Raw genomic sequence first — 18,427 nt, 5'->3', positions numbered from 1 at the left:
ACGAGCTCCTCAACTAGTTGCTGAGGACAGATGAAAAGAATGCCTCAAGGTTGTAACAGTTCCACCAGACCCTTTCCCAAGGCATACCTCCTGAGATAACTTCAGGACAAGATTAGCCAGAGAGAATGGGTTCCGGGCATCCTCTCTGGGTGAGATATACTGTTGCTGTGTAATCAGGGGTAGGAGTATTGAGAAACAGGTCCCCAGGCACGACTTGTAACAATTATAATCATTAACATAGTGCCTAAGAAAACTATTTCCATGAGTAAGACATTTTGCTGTGTGACCATTATTTTGGGACCTAAAGAAAGGCCAGTTCTGGGGTAAGATACATTGTTGCACAAGGTTTAAGAAAAGCATGAGCTCACCTCCTCTTTCAAGGGCCTTGGACTCGCTGCCTAAGCTTTAACTCTTTGAATCCTCCCATTTGTTTGCCTAAGCTTTAACTCTTTCAATCCTCCAATTTCATAACAAATTATGAAATTACCCAGCCTGAAAAACTAACCACCCCATATTCCGGGCCCCTCTCACCTTTTGTCTATTGAATGTGTAAGTTTCAGGGGCTCTCACCTTCTGAAGTAGCCCACATTCTCAGCTTCTGAGTGCGGAAGTCTATCTATGGAGTGTGTTTCTCTTTCAATAAATCTATTGCTATTTCTTACCTATCACTTTGCCTCTAGCTGAGTTCCTTCTGCAATTAGACACAAAACCCCTGAGCTTCATTGAAATCCTGAGACCAGGTTTGCAATTTAAATTAAAAGACAGTGGGTTTGAGTCCCATCTGAGGTGCAATTGGATTTGAGCCCCAATCCATCTGGGTTGTGTGGTTTCAAAACGTTAATTTTATGCTGCGTATATTTTGTTGTTGTTGTTCAGTCCCTAAGTCATATTCAACTCTTTGCGACACCATAGACTGCAGCACGCCAGTCCTCCCTGTCCCTCAAGGAGTTTGCCCAAGTTCAAGTCCATTAAGTTGGTGGTGCTGTCCAACCATCTCAACCTCTGTTGCCCTCTTCTCCTTTTGCCTTCAATCTTTTCCAGCATCAGGGTCTTTTCCAATGAGTCGGCTCTTTGAATCAGATGGCCAAAGTATTGGAGCTTCAGCTTCAGCGTCAGTCCTTCCAATGAATATTCAGGGTTTATTTCCTTTAGGCTTGACTGGTAGATCTCCTTGCAGTCCAAGGGACTCTCAAGAGTCTTCTCCAGCACCACATTTCTAAAGCATCAATTCTTTGGCGCTCAGCCTTCTTTATGGTCCACCTCTCACATCCTTACATGATTACTGAAAAGACCATAGCTTTGACTACACAGATGTTTGTTGGCAAAGCGATGCCTCTGCTTTTTAATACACTGTTTAGGTTTGTCACAGCTTTCTTTCCAAGAAGCAAGCATCTTCTGATTTCATGGCTGCAGTTGCCATCCGTAGTGATTTTGGAGCCCAAGAAGAGAAAATCTGTCACTGCTTCCATTTTCTCCCCTTCTATTTGCCATGAAGTGATGGGACTGGATGTCATGATCTTAGTTTTTTTAATATTGAGTGTTAAGCCAGCTTTTTCACTCTCCTCTTTCACCCTCATCAAGAGGCTCTTTAGGTCTTCTTTGCTTTCTCCCATTAGAGTGGTATCACCTGCCTATCTGAGGTTGCTGATATTTTTCCTGGCAATCTTGATTCCAGCTTCTAACTCACAGCCCAGCATTTCACAGGATGTATTCTGCATATAAGTTAAATAAACAGGGGGACAATATACAACCTTGACAGACCCTTTTCCCAGTTTTGAACTGGTCTGTGGTTCTGTGTAAGGTTCTGACTGTTGCTTCTTGATCTGCATACAGGTTTCTCAGAAGAAAGGTAAGACGGTCTGGTATTCCCATCTCTTGAAGAATTTCCCACAGTTTGTTGTGCGCATATTTTACACAATATAAATTAAAATTTATACATTTTAATACATTTGCCTTAAATTTAGAACAAATCCCCCTTTAAGACTGCCACCTTGAACCTGGGCTGGAAGCTGAAGGGCCCCCACCTGCTTGGAGCCCGGGAGCCTCTGGCCACTGGCCTCCCAGCTGCACACGTGGACTCCTGGCCTAGTCCCCACCATCCATTCATCTCTGCTTGGATGCTGGAGCAGCCTCCGGTTCTATCCCTGCAGCCTGCTTCCACTGTGTCCAAGCCCAGGGGAGCACGTTTGATGTTGCCTGCTTCTGTGCCTTCCAGGTCCTGCCTCCCAGGAACCTGGGCACATGTTCTCTCTGACGCCCCTCTTCACGCTGCAAGTCCCTGCTTAGACATCATCTCTTCTCTGATGGCCAAAGATGCGCCTTGTAGTGGCCAACATCTCACAGCGTGCAGAAGCAAAGTCTGCACCGGAAATATTCCTCCCCACCCCAGCACAAGCCCCATCCGCTTCTTCAGCATCTCAGCCATGAGCGGCAGGGCTGGTCGGTGTGCAGGCGCGTTTTGCTTAACCAGCCCCAAGGACATCACTGACTCAATGGACGTGAGTGTCAGCAAACTTCGGGAGATAGGGAAGGACAGGGAAGCCTGGAGTGCTGCAGTCCATGGGATCTGAAAGAGTCGGGCACGACTTAGGGACTGTGCAACAACAAAGCCACAAGGAATACACAGTTAAAGGAAGGGCTCAGATTCAGGTTCTGGTTTGTGGTGGAGGACCAGCCATGCAGCAATGTCAAGACTGTTCCTCTGACCAGTGCAAAGTGATCCCTGCCATCCCACCAGTGAGCTCATCTGGCACTCTCAGCTCTCCGGATGGCAATGTGGGCGTGCCTGTGGGTCCTGCCACAGAGGAATGGGGTGCTTGAATACAGGCCCGTGTTGATGTTATCCCCCTGCACACTGATTCATGCATTAGTCCTTATTCAGCGGGAATGTCTTGGCAGCCCTCTCTGGATTCTGGGGCGCACTTAGAAATGCACATTGCAGGGAGGCAGTCCTTTCCAACCTCAAAGGTGGCACTGCCTGACCAGCACATCACAGGTCTTCCAGCCCAGGAGACCGTGCTAAGGTTGGCCATGCAGTGATACCCCTTTACAAAGGCCTCCCAACCCTCCTTTCAGGGATGCAGCCACTCACCCTGATTCCCAGGGACCTACGATTTTTCCAGCAGCATTTCCAGTGAGAGGGCCTGAACCCCAGACTTTAGCTGGCCACTCTGCCCTTGGTTCATTTATGACTTGCCAGCGTTGTCTACTCTGTGCCAGGCACTGTGCTGAGCCCTGGAGATAAATGTCCCTGCCCTCTGAGCTTCCAGTGAATGAGGATGACAGACATCACCCAATAAGCAAAAGTGACAAGTCACAAGAAGGGCTAAGAAGGAAAAGTACTGAACGCTATGAGAAATAAGGCAGAGACACTGGGTGGTAGAAAGATGTCTTTGAAGTCAGGACGAGTGCAGAGAAAGCCTCTCTATGGAAGTCACATCTAGTGGGAGCCCTGGAGAGCAGCTGGTACTGCCTCTTTCCTTTAAAGGCCAAGACTGCCCCCTGTCATTGCACCCCCACATTCACAGACACACAAGGGCACGAACACACCCACGCACACAGACACATAGACACTGAGACACACACATGAATTCACAGAGACCCGCGTGCTGTGCGCACAAGGACAAACTTAGATACAGGCACGTACACATGTGTATTCTCCCGTGTGCTGCTGGCGGGGTGGGGGCGGGGGTTGCTGTCTGAAGTACATTTTCAGAGATGGCACCCATGACGGTATTGGGGACCGGGGGTACCTATTGCACTCAGCACTGGGCTGGGCAAGGAGTTTGACTCCCAGCTAAATGATAGCTCTGGGCTCTTGGTTGAATTAATTCTGCCTCTGGAGTCCCTTCCTGGCACTGTTTGCTGAGACTGGCTCTCCGGTCTCTCTGAACACATAACATCTGCACACTGTAGTTTCCAGGCATCAAGCTCATCCCTGAAATATCAGCACAAACGAGTCCCTGAGCACCAAGACTCAGAGCGTCTTGCTAATTCTAAAGCTCTGACACACGTTTACATATTCCCACGGGCGAGGCCGGGGAGCGTGGGTAAAGGCGAGGGGCAGTGGGATGGCTTGGAATTTGTATTTTTCTTTTTATCTTTTTAACATGAGAGGGCCTTTTTAAAAGACAAGAAAGACTACAGAATAATCAAGGAGTTTGTGTTTTAAAACTGGCAAATTACATAGTAACATTTAAATGCCTCAGCCCGGCTCCCAGGTCCCAGGGCGCAAGGAAGGGCAGAGAGGAAGACAGCGGAGGAAGAACCCAGCATGACTTCTGGGGCTCCCCTGGTTCCCAGCAGCACCTCATTCCAAAGGCAGACCTCAGATCTGGGCGCTCGGTGAGGACAGCGTATGGGAAAGCAGTGGGAAAGCCCGGGGCCATCCTTGGTTTCCTGTGTAGCTGTTTCCCTCCTCTCCTCCCACGCGTTCCACAAAAAGAACTGCAGGCAGCGACCCAGTGCCAGTGGCCTTTGTAACAACTGACCCTGAGCACAGTGGGTTACAACTCAGCTGCTCCCAGTGGAGTCGGCCCTGGCAGACCCACAAAATTTGCCAGGAAAATCAATACAAAGCTGACAGATCAAAAGTGACTCATGCCAGTTCTCCTCTTCGGAAATGGTTAGATGGGTGTCTGACAGATAACGCTTCAGTTCTTTTCATAGTAGGTCTGGAAATAGCTCAGAGGTCTTTAAATGTCTGGAGATGTAGGCGATGATGAGAAGAGTTTTGAGTGGGAGCCTTCCCGCCCTATGCACCCCGATTCTGCTTCTACCATATTCCCCCAGTCTGCCTGCCTCACACCACATGCCTGCATATCAGGAACGACTCTGTGCTGGACAGATCCACCAGTGTCTTTGGGAAACCAGTAGTCTAGGACTCCCTGGTGGCCCAGATGGTAAAGAATCCACCTGCAATGCAGGAGACCTGGGTTTGATCCTTGGGTTGGGAAGACCTCCTGGAGAAGGGAATGGCTACTCGCTCCAGTGTTCTTGCCTGGAGAATTCCATGAACAGAGGAGACTGGCGGGCTATAGTCCATGGGATCACGAAGAGTCAGACACGACTGGGCAACTAACACTTTCACGTGGTTGTCTAAGACTCGGGATTGGCCATCGCTGGACAGGTACGGAACCTGATCACCCAACACTCAGGCCCTTCGTGCTGTCAACTTCTGTGTTCCTTGTTACAAATCTTCATTTCCCTATCACCTGTCCTTGGTTGCCCCATTGAAAGGCACTCTTTCCTAAATGAGCCTTAATGGGTCCATGCAGACTTTTCACCTCCCCAGCTGTGACCCTTAATATCTGTGGTGCTTAATTTGAACATCAGCACCAGCTTATGAAGAAGTCACCAGCAGGTCTAAGATACAGGAAGGGGAAGATGAGCCTGGGAGAGGCAGTTGCAAAAAAGGATGGACTGGAGGGGAATGAGCATGCGTCTGCTGGAAATGGACTGAGGTGGGGTGGGCACCTTTAGAATGGATATAAAGGGAACAGTGTGTGAGATCCGGTGAAGAAAGCATTGATAAAGCTTGCTCTCCAAGAGGGTGTGCGAGTGATGGAGGGACAGTGAGAGTTCTGCAAGGGGTATCCCTGAGACCCTGGTGTTTCTCCATGTGGGTCTGAAAACCACTTGCATCAAAATCACCTGGGAGCTTCAGAGTGTAAATTCCTGGGGCTCACTCCTAAGAGTTTGATTTGGTAGATGGAGTGGTGCCCAGGAATCTACACTATTAAAAGCTCCCCAGATGATTCCAAGGACTTCCCTCGTGGCTCAGACGGTACAGCATCTGCCTACAATGCGGGAGACCAAGGTTCGATCCCTGGGTCAGGAAGATCCTCTGGAGAAGGAAATGGCACCCCACTCCAGTACTCTTGCCTGGAAAATCCCGTGGACAGAGGAACCTGGTAGGCTACAGTCCATGGGGTCGCAGAGTCAGACACAACTGAGCAACTTCACTTTCACTTTCAAATGATTCCAATGCACAATAAAATAGCTATGCAGTCTACACTGCTGAGAGGTCAGGAGCAATACCCTTTCCCTGTATCACCCTCATGTCTAATATGCTGCTTGGAATTAGTCAGCTGTCAGAAAATGCTTGCTATGGTGAGTGAGTAGCTAACTCAGTGGAGAAGATTCACAGATGACTTGAAATCTCAATCTGAGTGGCTTAGAGCACTGAGGTTCCCTTAACAGATGTGAAGGAGAAGGCAAGAGTAAGAGGAAGCTCGGGATGGATACACAAGCTAGAGGTGGTGACTTCCAAATGCCCATGGGTAATGTGCATGGACCCAGAAGTGACATGAGGTCAGGCAGGTTGACACCTGCACACTGGTTAAGGCTGTGGCTTGCTGGACCGAAGTTTGGGGGACATGCATGATGAAGAGGGTCAATAAGGAGGACGAAGACACAGTGTGGGTATGACAGGAAAAGGCAGAGCCCAGAGAACCCGCGATGCAGGGTCCAAAAAGAGGAGGGAGGGCAGAGAATGGAGAGGTTGTCTATGGGGAACCTGATGGATGAGCTACGGGTCACCAGCTTAGCGATCAGGAATGCCCCTGGTGGCCTTCAAGAGGGTGATTTGGAAAAAGTGATGGGAACAGAAACCAATCACAGAGATAAAACAAGGAAGCAGATCAAGAGGAAAGCTGAAGCCGCCACTGGCAGAGTTTGCCCTCCGGGGATTTCTCATGGGAGAGCAGAGAAATAGGAGGACAGCTCTAATGAGCCGGCAGAAAAAGGCAAGGCCTTGGATTTCATCATCCCTGTGGCTGCCCCTTGGATGGTGGTCTTCCGTAGGGACCTTTTCTTTCTTCTGTGTCTCTCCATTCACTTCCCAGATAATCCCACCCACAGCCTCAACTTCCATTCTCTGCTGAGGAGTCCCATGCCAGGCTTCCCTCTGCCCTCTGAGTGTTGCCCAGGAACCCGGCAACACGACTCCAGCTCGGGGACGGATCCAGCTATTCCCAGCCTCTCTTGGTTCCCCATCACCCTCCCCTCCACCCAGAAGCCATCCCAGCCCTCCATCTCTCTTCGTCACATCCCGCGGTCGATGGAGTTCTGTAGGGCTGACCTCCTTGGCAGCTCTTCTCCAGCTCGCTTCCTTTGTAGCTGGCCTGCGCTATGGCAGTGACCTCAGGCAGATCTCCCAGCCCCTCCCAGGCCTCCAAGCTGCGCCCAGAGTCCTGTCCCAACAGCATTAGCTGGTCAAGGTGTCCCAACCCTGTGACAAAAGAATGACGCCCAAGCTCTTTTTGTGGCTTTGCCGTGGACTGTTTTTGCACCACACTTCATTTCAACCACGCTGGCTCACATGTCTCACACACGCTGGCCAGGGAGGTCTCTGAGTCTTTGCTGGTGCGGGTCCCTGAGCATGGAAGTTTCTTCCCCTTCCCTTCTCTCCACATCTCAGTTCCTGACTTGCCCCACCACCTCTGGCCGCCATCTGGTCCTCTTTCTATTTGTGACCTGAAGTCCCGCCTTTAAGAGGGACCATTCGCCCCTCCTTTCTGTGCCTCCCCACTGCCTCCTCCATGCCAAAGGCTCTCGGTACTTTGCGTATCTCTCTTCCAGCAGACCATGAACCCTTTTGGTGGGGAGGGGAGGGGAGGGGAGGGGCTGGGGGTGGGGTGGGAGTTGCCTCCAGAAATAGTTACTTCCTAGGAGGCCACTGTTGGAATCAGAGCCTGTTTTGTTGCCTGGAAATAAAATGAATTCAACGGAAGGCCTGAAATAACTGCATTAAACATAGCCTTTCTCAGCCTCCCTAACTGACTGCTCTTTCACTTCCTTTGTCTCTGCCTTTCCTTGTATTCACTCTCTCCTTCCGTACCCTCTTTTGTTTTTCCTCTTTTCCCTGGCTTCTTCCTATCCCGCTTTTCCTTCTGCAGGAACTTGCACTAGCTCCTGGCACACCTGTCCTCTTCTCCTCCCGTCTTATTGTGTGTGTGGATGTTCTTCTGAAAGCATCGACTTGTCACCGGCAGACAAAGTCCTTTGCTTTGGAGAATTTCACCAGGAGGGTGATGATATTGACAAATGAGGTCACAGAAGGAAGAACAGGCTGCCTGTTTTCAGATCTACACTATTAACTGAATCTGATACCCAAATAAAGGTCCTTGGGTGGAAACGCTGGTTTAAAGTCCTCCTAAAAATAGAAGATAATAACCATGCAAGTGCAGTATTTAAGTTCTTCCCTTAAGAGGAAGTATTTGGTTTTTTTTTTCCTTTTGGGGGGCAAGGAATCTCCCCAAATATCCCTGAACATCCAGGTATCCCCTCCGCTGGAGGGAGGACACACATGGGGGGAACACAGGGTCTCTGCTGGCCACGAGTGCCTTCTCCATGCTGGCTTGACAGCCCCCTTCTTCAGCTGCCGTGAGACGGGACCAGGCTGTCGGCACCCTTCTGGAGGTTTCACAGAAGAGGACACTCGCAGATGCCACCGCCCCTCAGTGAGAACTCAGTGCGGGAGGCGGGCAACCCGCTTGCCCTTGTCCAGATCTCATGGGAACCGGCTGGGGGACCCGCTGGGCTTCACAGAGGCAGCAACATAAATGGGCAAAGAGTTAGCCCTGCAGCCACATGAGATCAATGGGATTTTCCTCTCTAGTGATTTTCAATAGCAGGAATTTGGATCCAGTGTCAATAGCCTAAAACCCACAGAAGACTGCCTTGATTCTTTTAAACCTCTATTTCCCTGACACAGACACCAGCCCAAGTGTTTTCTCTGGTATCGTTGTCCCTGACATTGTTATCTGTTGTGGTTGGCTTTTGAGAAGAGAGATGGAAGCAAACGGAGCAGTCCCTCTGCTCTGTTAAAAATAAATTAAGGCTACTGAGTTCCGCTCGGTGCTAGAAGGAGGACGTGGAGCACCACGCAGAAATTCTGTGTTTACAGTGAGATGAAGAACTGGGCAGGGCTTTAAGGTTGATCTAATCTAGGCTTCTCATTCTGTAGCAGGGGGATGTGAGGTTCAGGGAGGCCAAGTGAGGTGCCTAAGATCACAGAGTTGAAGGCAAAACTGGGAGCAAAGCCCAGGAACCTCCTTACAGTTTATGTGGCCTTCAGAATGGCTCATAGGCTAGGTCACACAGGCGTGCATGCTCAGTCATTCAACTGTGTCCAACTCTTTGAGATCTTACAGACTGTACCTGCCAGGCTCCTCTGTCCGTGGGATTGCCGGGCAAGAATACTGGAGTGGGTTGCTATACCCTCCTCCAGGGGGATCTTTTCGACCCAGGGATTGAACCTGCATCTCCTGCATTGCAGGTAGATCCTTTACCACTGAGCCACCGGGGAAGCCCCATAGGCTAGGTCACTACTGGGTTAAGTAGCTGCTAAGGGCCGATTCCCCAGCAATAGTCACAGCAAACCAGCCGGAACACTCTGGTTACACAGGACCCCAACTTGCTGCCAGGGAGGCACTGGAGCAGTGGGGGGCATGGCAACCAGGTGGGGTGAGGTTGGCACTGGCAGGCCCGTCGGTGGTACTGAATGAGACAGGAGGGGAGGGGCAAACCCTCCCAGGGTGTCTGTTTCACAGGGGCTCCAATAACTCATAACCATTCCCACTACAGGGCAGGCTGGTCGCTTCAGGTCCTGGTGAAAAAGGGACCCCACCTCTCCATGCCCTCAAAGAAGAATGAACACCTCTCCCTTGCCAACAAATGCTCAAAAAGCCCAGTCTTTCTCAAGAAATCTGGTTCCCAGTGTTGAACGCCCTTGTTGTGTCTGCCATTCCGTGCGTAACTGAAGTGCCCTAAGGGAGTGTCGGCAACCATCTTCTATTTAATCCTCATACTCTTCGAGGCTGGGGTCCTGAGTGTGTCAGTGTTACCCCTCATCGCTGAGTCAAGGCAGAGAGGCTAAAATGCAGCCATCGCACAGAAGGGCTCCTCGGGGTCGCCTCAATGCTTGCACAGTAGCACGTTAATGAGTGTTAAAACTGACAGCGCAAATACAGCGTTCTTGATTTTTTAAAATTACAACTCTGTAATAAGTCATGCTGTTAAAACATACAAGAAATACCAGTTAAGCCTTCAAGGAGATAACACACAGCGTGTACAGATCACGGCTATCCCAAAGTGCATAACATACTATTTTCTTCGAAGTGAGGCAAGAATTAGCAGGTAGTTCCATTATTTGAACACTAAGACGAGAAGAAATAACAAATCCAAGCGGTAAATACCAATTACTACCTTAGGAGCTACACATCAGCTCGGCATTACAAGATGCCCCTCCTTGGTAACAAAGCCAGGAAATGTAGGGGGTTGACAGAAATCACTGGATGATAACCGACATGCATCTATGCAGTAAAGACACGGTGTCACTTCCCAGCCAGCGCTCTCAAAATGCTCATCACATACATTTTGAGAAAAGCATGACCTATATCTTTGTCCCAATGGCTTTGAAAAGAACAACCTTCAAGTGTTGGCAGTGAAGCTGTTCTCAAGCCCACAGCTGGACATAGGTGCTTTGAAGCTTCAACTGTGTCCTCCAAAGGGGGTTGATGGGTCAGTCTGGCAGCCTGGTGGTCAAAGCTGTCAGTTCATAATCATACTCTCAACTCCAGAAACAGAACAGAAAATTCCCCCAACCCCTCCCCTACCCCTTCCCTGCACCAAATAGTTTCAGGGACCAGAAGAAACTGCTCCATCAAATGTTATCTGACAAGGTTAATCAAAGCCCCCCCGAGAGCTCTTGTGAACTGCGTACCTGGTACCTTGGTGCTACTTTATGGGAAAGGAAGGAAGGGTTCTTTCTCCCTGGATCAGAGTTCCATCTTCATTCTCTGTGGGAATTAACTCCAGTGTTCAAGCCCGCTGGGTTGGTTTCTTGCCCTCTTATCTGAAACCACTGCTTGGAGCCCTCAATGCTGTTAGGCTATTCTCATGCTTGGAAGTGACTGAAATTCCAGGATGGGCAAAATAATATTTTATAAGAGTATATATATATACATATATATATGTATGTATGTACAAAAGATATTAAAAAGACAGTCTCTAAAGCACTTTGGGATTCCCCCAATGAAAGGCACCAGATAAATGCAAGTCATCACCAAAATGAAAAGTTTTCCAGCTTTCATATCAGCAAAGAGTAACCACTAGAAGTATCTCTGTTTCAGTGGTAAAAACCTTCCTGTTTAAAAAGAATACTGAGGAGAGTGACTGAGCTATTTAGCCTCCGGCCTTGTTTCCTCTTTTCACAAGTGTTCTGGTCAATGACTGTGGATACTATGCTCAGTGACCCAATACCATCAGCCTTGGCAAACTGAGCAGTCTTCATGAGTTTGTACCATCACCTGCCCCAGTGCAGCTGGAGATGATTTCATAAATTCTCTGCCTTCCAATGCTGCAAACATCAGCCAAAGCCAAGTGCTACATGTGCAAATTCTGAGAAATAACCCTGCGCGTCTGACTTGGTGGCTGGTTGCCCCTAAGGCATCTCACCTTCCCTGATATTTCTGGGAAACAGAGTAGATGGTAGATCAGGTAGCGCTAGGAGGTGGCTGCCTCCTTGCTCCCTACGAGGCTCCAGTCTGATGGAAAGACTTGCACTGGGGACCCAAAGGCGTAAGTGACGAGTGCGTTCATCCACCAAATGGCCCGCTCTGTAGTAGCCATGGCAACTACAAGTACATAAAGCCTCTGACAAGATCCTCACTCTATCTGAAGGGTATGTACTGCCTTCAACCAACTAAGAGACGAAATGGACCTTTCTAAGGAAGATCCAAGCCCTCGAGAAAAAGCCTGCCTGACTCCACGTGTGGACCCCTGGATTCTGTAGCCTTTCCAAAGAAGAACAACAACGGAGGCCAACTGGAACACCATCTGATTGCCTAGAATATAACAGAGAACTACCCAAGTTAACCCTTCAAAATGCTACATGCTGGTTAACTGAAGAAGAAGGAGGGAGGGCATTTTGGAAAAGCAAAGAGTTCTTAACCTTCAACCCAAGTTTGAAAGTTTAAGGGTCTTTAAAATAGCATCAAGCTTTTCAAGAAGTTTGCAATTATTTAGGACATTTTATTAACTATGCTTTTTTGTTTTACAACTCTCCTTTCTCCTGGCCTCTACCAACATTCCCCCCAACAAAAGGCAGCTGAAATGGAAATAAGAACTGTAATATTTCCATCCTGGATAAGCCATTTGTCTATATTTTGAGTACACACTTCCATGCCACCAGGTGTCCATGTCCAACCAGGAACTCTGGGGGTGATTAGAGCATTGTGTGTTACATACCGTATCCTAGAAGCAAAATTATCTAAGTAAACCCTGCTTGGAAATAAAAGCTTTATCTAAGCTTTCAGAGCAGGTAACAAAATTTTCTAAGCTACTGCCCTTGCTAGCAGCCCAACAATGTTTGCCTCAGAAAGACAATACAACAGTGAACTTGTTAGTTGAGAAAGACAACACGATCTTATTTCTAAACACCTTAAAAAAGGAACATTCCAGAAACATGCGAATAGCTAAGACACAGCAAAGTTTGGTCACATGACCTAGACCAGCAACCTCAGCAAGAAATAAATGTCCCTGCAACCACCCAGGAAAGAGTGAGGCCTGATTCTGAAAGATCTTCAAGCATCATGCGATTTGGCCTATGTTCAGCTGAAGTCCCTAGCCCTAATGCATCTATTCTTGGGGAAAATTTCAATCTTCACTACATGTTTAACAAAATAACATTCTCTAAAGAGCAACATTTAGAGGTGAACAGGGGTGTACATCATTTGAAAGGTGAGCAGGGTACCCATGCAGGTCACAAGGCTTACAGATCATTGACAAAAACAACTCACAGACTTGAATCGGTCATGTCTGCTTAACTTCACATTCTCTTTGTTTGATATTAAAACTAAATGAAAGCAATGGATAAAGAATTGAGATTTTGTTTTCACCCGACTGTGAGCAAAACCTCATCCTATCCTTGCAGGCCCCACAGATGTGTTTCCACAGGACATATTTGTGGGGGCTTTTTGTACGGAACTCACATGACAACCTCAGAAACAGGAGCACAAACGACTCAGAGACAGTCCTGGGCCATGAGCACTAGATGAGAGAACACAATGAACGGAGAAATTAGCATTCTAGGTGGTACTCATCCGGCAGAAAGGTGAACATTTTATGCCCACGATGCGAAGACCAGTGAGTGTCATTTCACTGAAAGGTGCAAAGGCATGGTGTCAGACACACCACCCTCTAAAAATGATCCTAAATACTGTAGAAGCAACCTGGGGTCCCATGCATTCTCTCCCCTTTGGGGCTGGGCATACTCCTCACGCCATAACCCTAGGATACCTGAACCGTGCCAGAGGCACAAGGGACAGCTCAGCAATGTGGGTTTGAGGATGTCAAGCCCTCCCAGCTAATGTAGGGAATCATTTAAACTTAGTTCGCTTGGCGAGCTCCTGCTCATGTTCGTCAGGCTCGCCATGAGGGATTTAACTTTATGGGCATAATAGTCCCTTAAATTGACGGAAGGGACCTCCTTCATTCCATCTCCGAAGTCACAGCTGCGCATAGCACTCTCAAGTTGCTTCTGGCGCCGATAAAAGTGGGAGAATTTATTGAAGATCAAGGTGATGGGTAGTACCACCACCAGGATACCTGCCAGGATGCAGGCAGAGGCGGTCAGCTTCCCTGCTGTGGTCCCCGGGACCACATCCCCGTACCCTACGGTGGTCATACTAACGGTAGCCCACCACCAGCAGGCGGGGATGGTGGCCAGGCCCTCGTTCTCCTCCTTTTCGATGGTATAAGCCACTACAGAAAAGATGGAAATCCCCACAGAGAGGTAGAGCAGAAGCAGCCCTACTTCCTTGTAGCTATATTTCAGGGTGGCCCCCAGAGAACGGAGGCCAGTGGAGTGTCTGGCCAGCTTTAAGATGCGGAAAATCCGCATCAGCCTTAGGACCTGGGCCACCCTGCCCAAGTTGGCCAAGGTAGGCGTGCTCTCCACGACCAGGTTCACCACCAGCGTGATGTAAAAGGGGACGATGGACATGAGGTCGATCAGGTTTAGGGCGTTCTTGAAGAACTTGAGGAAGTCGGGGGCCACGGCGAACCTGGCCACCAGCTCAAAGGTGAACCAGGCGATGCCAAAGTGCTCCACAATTTCGAACCTGGGGTCCTCGCCCGGGTTGCCCTGGCGGTCAGGGATCTGGAAGTCTGGCAGGCTATTGAGACACATGGTGATGATGGACCCCAGCACCACGAGGATGGACAGGACGCTGAAGACCCTGCTCAGGACCGAGTAGCCGGGGTTGTCCAGCGCCAGCCACAGCTGTCTGCGAAAGTTGCCCAGGGGCTGCCCATCGAACTTGGAGGCGTCGTTGTAGAAGGCCAGGATCTCGTCGAAGGAGGACGTGGTGCTCTCCTGCTCGCTCTGCTCGTCCCACTTCTCCTGCTCGGGCTCCACTTTGCGGCCGTGGTAGCTGTAGCTACAGCAGGAGTCGATGAAGAACTCGTTGATGCCCCAGTATTCAATCTCCTGGCTGAAGGAGAAGACGCACAGCTCTGCCATGACGTGAAGCTTGCCGGTGTGGTAGAAGTGCAGCACGTAGGGGAAGAGCTCGGGGTTGCGGTCAAAGTAGAACTCGCGCTGGGCATCGTCGTAGTCGTCGCAGAGCTCCAGAATGGCCTCGCGCGAGTGGCAGAGCAGCAGGCGGCCCAGGCGCGTTTCGGGGAAGCGCAGCAGCGTGTGCGAGCGCAACCGCTTCTTGAAGCCGCCCACGTTGATGCGGATCTCTCCATCCTCGACGTTGGCCTCCGACACGTCCCACAGGCTCTGGCCAGTCATGCTGGAGACGCCGGCCGCCCGCGCCGCGCGGGGGCGCTACACCTGGAAGCCAAAGCAAGCGCGTCGGGTGAGCGCCCGGCGCTCAGGGCTCGGGCACCCCATCCTTTCTCCCCACCCGTCTCTAGCGCGCCCAGTCCTCTCCAGCGGGTCTCTGAGTACTGAAGGACACTGGGATGGGAGGACCATTCTCTGGGCTTTGCCTCCCCGCCTCCCAAAGAAAGGCTTGGAGTTGCGGAGGGCGGGTTATGCTTCTACTAGCATGGCCGCGCCCGCACCCCCATCCTGGGGGTTCTGTCGGTCGCTTTCCGCTGCCCGGGGTCGCACCCCAGCGGCTCCGCGAGCTGGGAGCTGACCTTGCCCGTGGGCGGGCCGAGGAGACGCCCCCGCCCTCTCGCCGCAGACAGGCGGGACCAGAGCTGGGATGCGCACCGGCAGGGCTGGGCCGAGATGGGGGGGCGCGTAGCATCGGGAGGGGGCGGCGGGGAAATCCACCTCTCGAGTCCTTAACCCCAGGACAGGGTAAGGGGGCCGGCCCGGCGCCGCCGGAGTCCAGCCCCCCAAGACTGAAGCCCCCCTCGTCCTCCGCCCCGGGCTTCCCCCGCCCGCCTGGCGCCGTGCCCCGGAGCCGCGTGCGCCGCGCCTTACCCGGCGGAGCTACCCCGGCTCGCCCTGCGCGTTCTGGAAGCGCTTACCTGCGAGCTCTGGGGCCCGCGGCCGAGGCCGGCGGGAAACTTCCCCGACCTGCCGGCGAGCATCGCTGCGGCCGCCGCTGCCGGCTGGCTGTGCGTGTGCGCGAGGGTGCTCTGAGTGTGTGTGCGCCTGTGTGTGCGCCCGGCGGGCGGGCGGGGTCCGCCGAGCGCCTCCTGTCTCCGGCCGGAGAGGCCGCCGCCGTCCGCAGTTGCGGGAGGCTCACAGGTGGCTGCGTGGCCCCGACGCTCGCAGAGCCCCCCCTCTTTAGATCCGCGCGCCCCTCGGCACCGAGAAGAGACAACGACGCGCGCCGCAGCCCGCGGGATCCGGAGCGGGAGCCGAGCCCGTGCGCCTCTGCGCGGGCCCTGCTCTGGGGCGCGGCGCGGTGGTGCTGAACGGACAGCTCCGCGCCTCCCAGCTCCCCGCGAGGCCGCCGCCCGGACTCCGGAGAGGCTACCGCCTCGGCGTCGCGGAGGCCCCTTCGCGCCCGCGGCTCGAGGCCGAGCCAACACCTTTCCCGATCACTCACCTACCTCCCCTGATGACAGGCTGTTATGACCACCCTCTTGCTCCCAGGGCGCAGGCAGGGGGCTGCCTACGGTGACCTTTCCCTACTTGAGTCTCTCGGGCGGAGCCGACCTGGGGAATGACCGGCGACTTGCATCCGTCAGAGGGGGAAGGGCGGGACGTGAGGAACTCCAGGTTTCCCCCTTTCAGGGACCTGCTGAAAAGTTTCCTGAGGCTGCGGGGGAAGCGGGGTGGTGAGGAAAGGAATGAGGGAAGAGGGGGGAGAAGCGGGGGGCACGGAAACCCAAGGTCGAGCTCAGCCTAGCTTGCTGGGGCCGGCAGCGCAGGCCCTACCGGCGTGGGAGGGAGTCACGGAGTTCTGTTTGGGAGCTCTGTGTGGGCACTGTGTGTGTGCAGGCCGACGTGGTGTGCCAGCTTCGGAGGATGGCTGGGAACTGTGTGTGTCGGTGTGTATAGACTGAGGAAAGAAGGGCTTTTCACGGTCTGCGCAGCGTTAATTAAAAATAGGACCTCTGGGGTAGTGGGGGAAATGTGTACAGTGTGTCAGAGCAGGGGAACCCGGGGCTTGTCATTGTGATGTGTGCACACAATGGCAGACTGTAAGCTGTGTGTACAGCGTGCTGTATACAGCATAGTATTCCGTGGGGCTGTGACCGGGTCCGAGTGCCTAATGAAACGAGAAACGTGTGTATGTGGACACCACCGGGAGTTGGCGGGTGTGGATCCAGCATAGATGTGCGCAGTACCCATGTCTGCATTCCCCAGGAGACCAGTGGCCCCGATTTGAGCTCTTGGTCTCCTACGGTTGTTCCTCAAAGCACTGCCGCCGTGTTAGAGCTGAGAAATGGACCCACAGTCCCTGGGGAGCCCCCTCCCCTTGGCTTCAGCCCCTTGCGCAGTCCCCATTCGACAAGATGGGAAGCACAATGTGAGCTTAGCAGGGAGCTGGTGGGCTCCAGGTCCCAGGAAAGCCCTCTGTGGCTCTGGACTACCAGAGCAGCCACGCCAGCCACTGCAGGCAGCATGTATTTTCCTTACAACACCCAGGTAATGCCACCTCAGCTAGACAGGTACTCTGCAGAGCTTGAGTGCTCTGGGACTCCTTGGAGGGCCTGCGGAGGACCCTCGAGCTGGTTTCATATGGACTTTGGTGGAACCAAGCCTGGCTTTATATAGAGGCACCCTGTCCCTGTGCTAGCCACCTGCCTCTGGGTACGGGGGAGAGGGGTTGTGTGTGCAAGTGTGTTACCTGCACTAGGGCTCCACACTCATGTTCCTACAGGTTTCTGCAGGCACGGGGATCCCAAGGAGGCAGGTGGGAGGGAGAATAGTGTGGAAAAGGCTATATAGTATGAGCTTCCATTCTCTTTTGTCTGAAGTTTTTAGAGAGAGAGGTGTGTGTGAGAGAGAGAGGAGAAAGAGACACACACAAATAGAGGGCGAGGGAGAATCTGGTGTCTGCTGTCTTTGTCTCCATCCCTGTTTCTTTTGGGTCAGTGGACTTGGGTCTTTTAGGTCTTCCATCTTCTGCTGTATCTATCACTGGAAGTCTGATGCTCTCCCCACACCTGGCTGGGCTGCTGTCTGGGGGCCCCTGGGTCTCTTTTATCCCCATAGGAGTGCTGCTGAGAGTGCGCCAGCCCTTGCTGAGGGTGTGTTTGTGTAAATGCACGCATGATCAGTGTGTTGGAGCTGTGTTTCCACCCCCTCCCTCCCCTTGAGTTGGTGGCAGCTGTGAGACCCGCCCCCCTTCTGCAGGCGCCCTTAGCAGCAACGCCTGTGACTCCCTCTGCCCTTCTCCCCATCTCCTAACTGTGCCCTGCCTGGTTCCAGGCCTCCCGGAAGCTCACAGCCTTGCTTCTGCTTCACCACCACGTGTCTGCGTGGTTTCTGCAGCACGGCCCCCACTCCTGGCCACTCCCGTGGCCTTGGCCTCGCCCCTGACTCTTCTCCTAGTTGAGCTTAAAGCATAAATCACCTTTTCCATCTGGAGGGTCCCTCTCCCCCAGAAGCTCTTGGGTTTGATGACTTTATGGCTCTCCTCCCTCCCCTGGCTCTATTTATTTGCCTTCCTCCTTCTGTTCTGTCTGCTTTTGTTCTTTGCTCATTCCTTCTTCCTTTGTGGTCGTGGAAGATTTCACCCATGGAGAGAGAGCCTCCCCCCGCCCCCTCCCACCTTCTGGTTCTCTTTGTTTCTCCCACATTCACGGCTACCCACCTGCCTGCAGACACCAGGGCTCTGCCAGGCCCCCACAGTGCCCACCAGCTCCACGATGGGGTCCACAAGCCTCTTTTCTGCCTCTGCTCTGACCAGCCTCCCTCTGCCCCCGTCTTAGCATCTTCCTTCTCTCTCTGCCTGTCCCTTGTCTCCTTCAGCAGCTGACTGAAACAGGCCCCAGCCCCTCA

At 52.2% G+C, this 18,427-nt stretch overlaps 1 protein-coding gene across 1 annotated transcript; it reads right to left on the bottom strand.

The window, feature by feature from the left end:
• KCNS2 (potassium voltage-gated channel modifier subfamily S member 2) lies at positions 9,984-15,812 on the bottom strand. Its single transcript, XM_018058280.1, has 2 exons — positions 15,496-15,812; positions 9,984-14,845 (listed from the first exon to the last, which is right to left on the bottom strand). The coding sequence occupies exon 2, from the start codon at positions 14,801-14,803 to the stop codon at positions 13,370-13,372; it is 1,434 nt and encodes a 477-aa protein (XP_017913769.1). The 5' UTR covers positions 14,804-14,845; positions 15,496-15,812; the 3' UTR covers positions 9,984-13,369.

The sequence above is a fragment of the Capra hircus genome, chromosome 14, assembly GCF_001704415.2.
Source record: "Capra hircus breed San Clemente chromosome 14, ASM170441v1, whole genome shotgun sequence".
NCBI lineage: Eukaryota > Metazoa > Chordata > Mammalia > Artiodactyla > Bovidae > Capra > Capra hircus.
This window is presented reverse-complemented; position numbering and strand designations above follow the sequence as displayed.

What these genes read in the sequence shown, in the direction of transcription:
- KCNS2 (XM_018058280.1), bottom strand. Translation starts at nt 14,803, where the DNA reads ATGACTGGCCAGAGCCTGTGGGACGTGTCGGAGGCCAACGTCGAGGAT.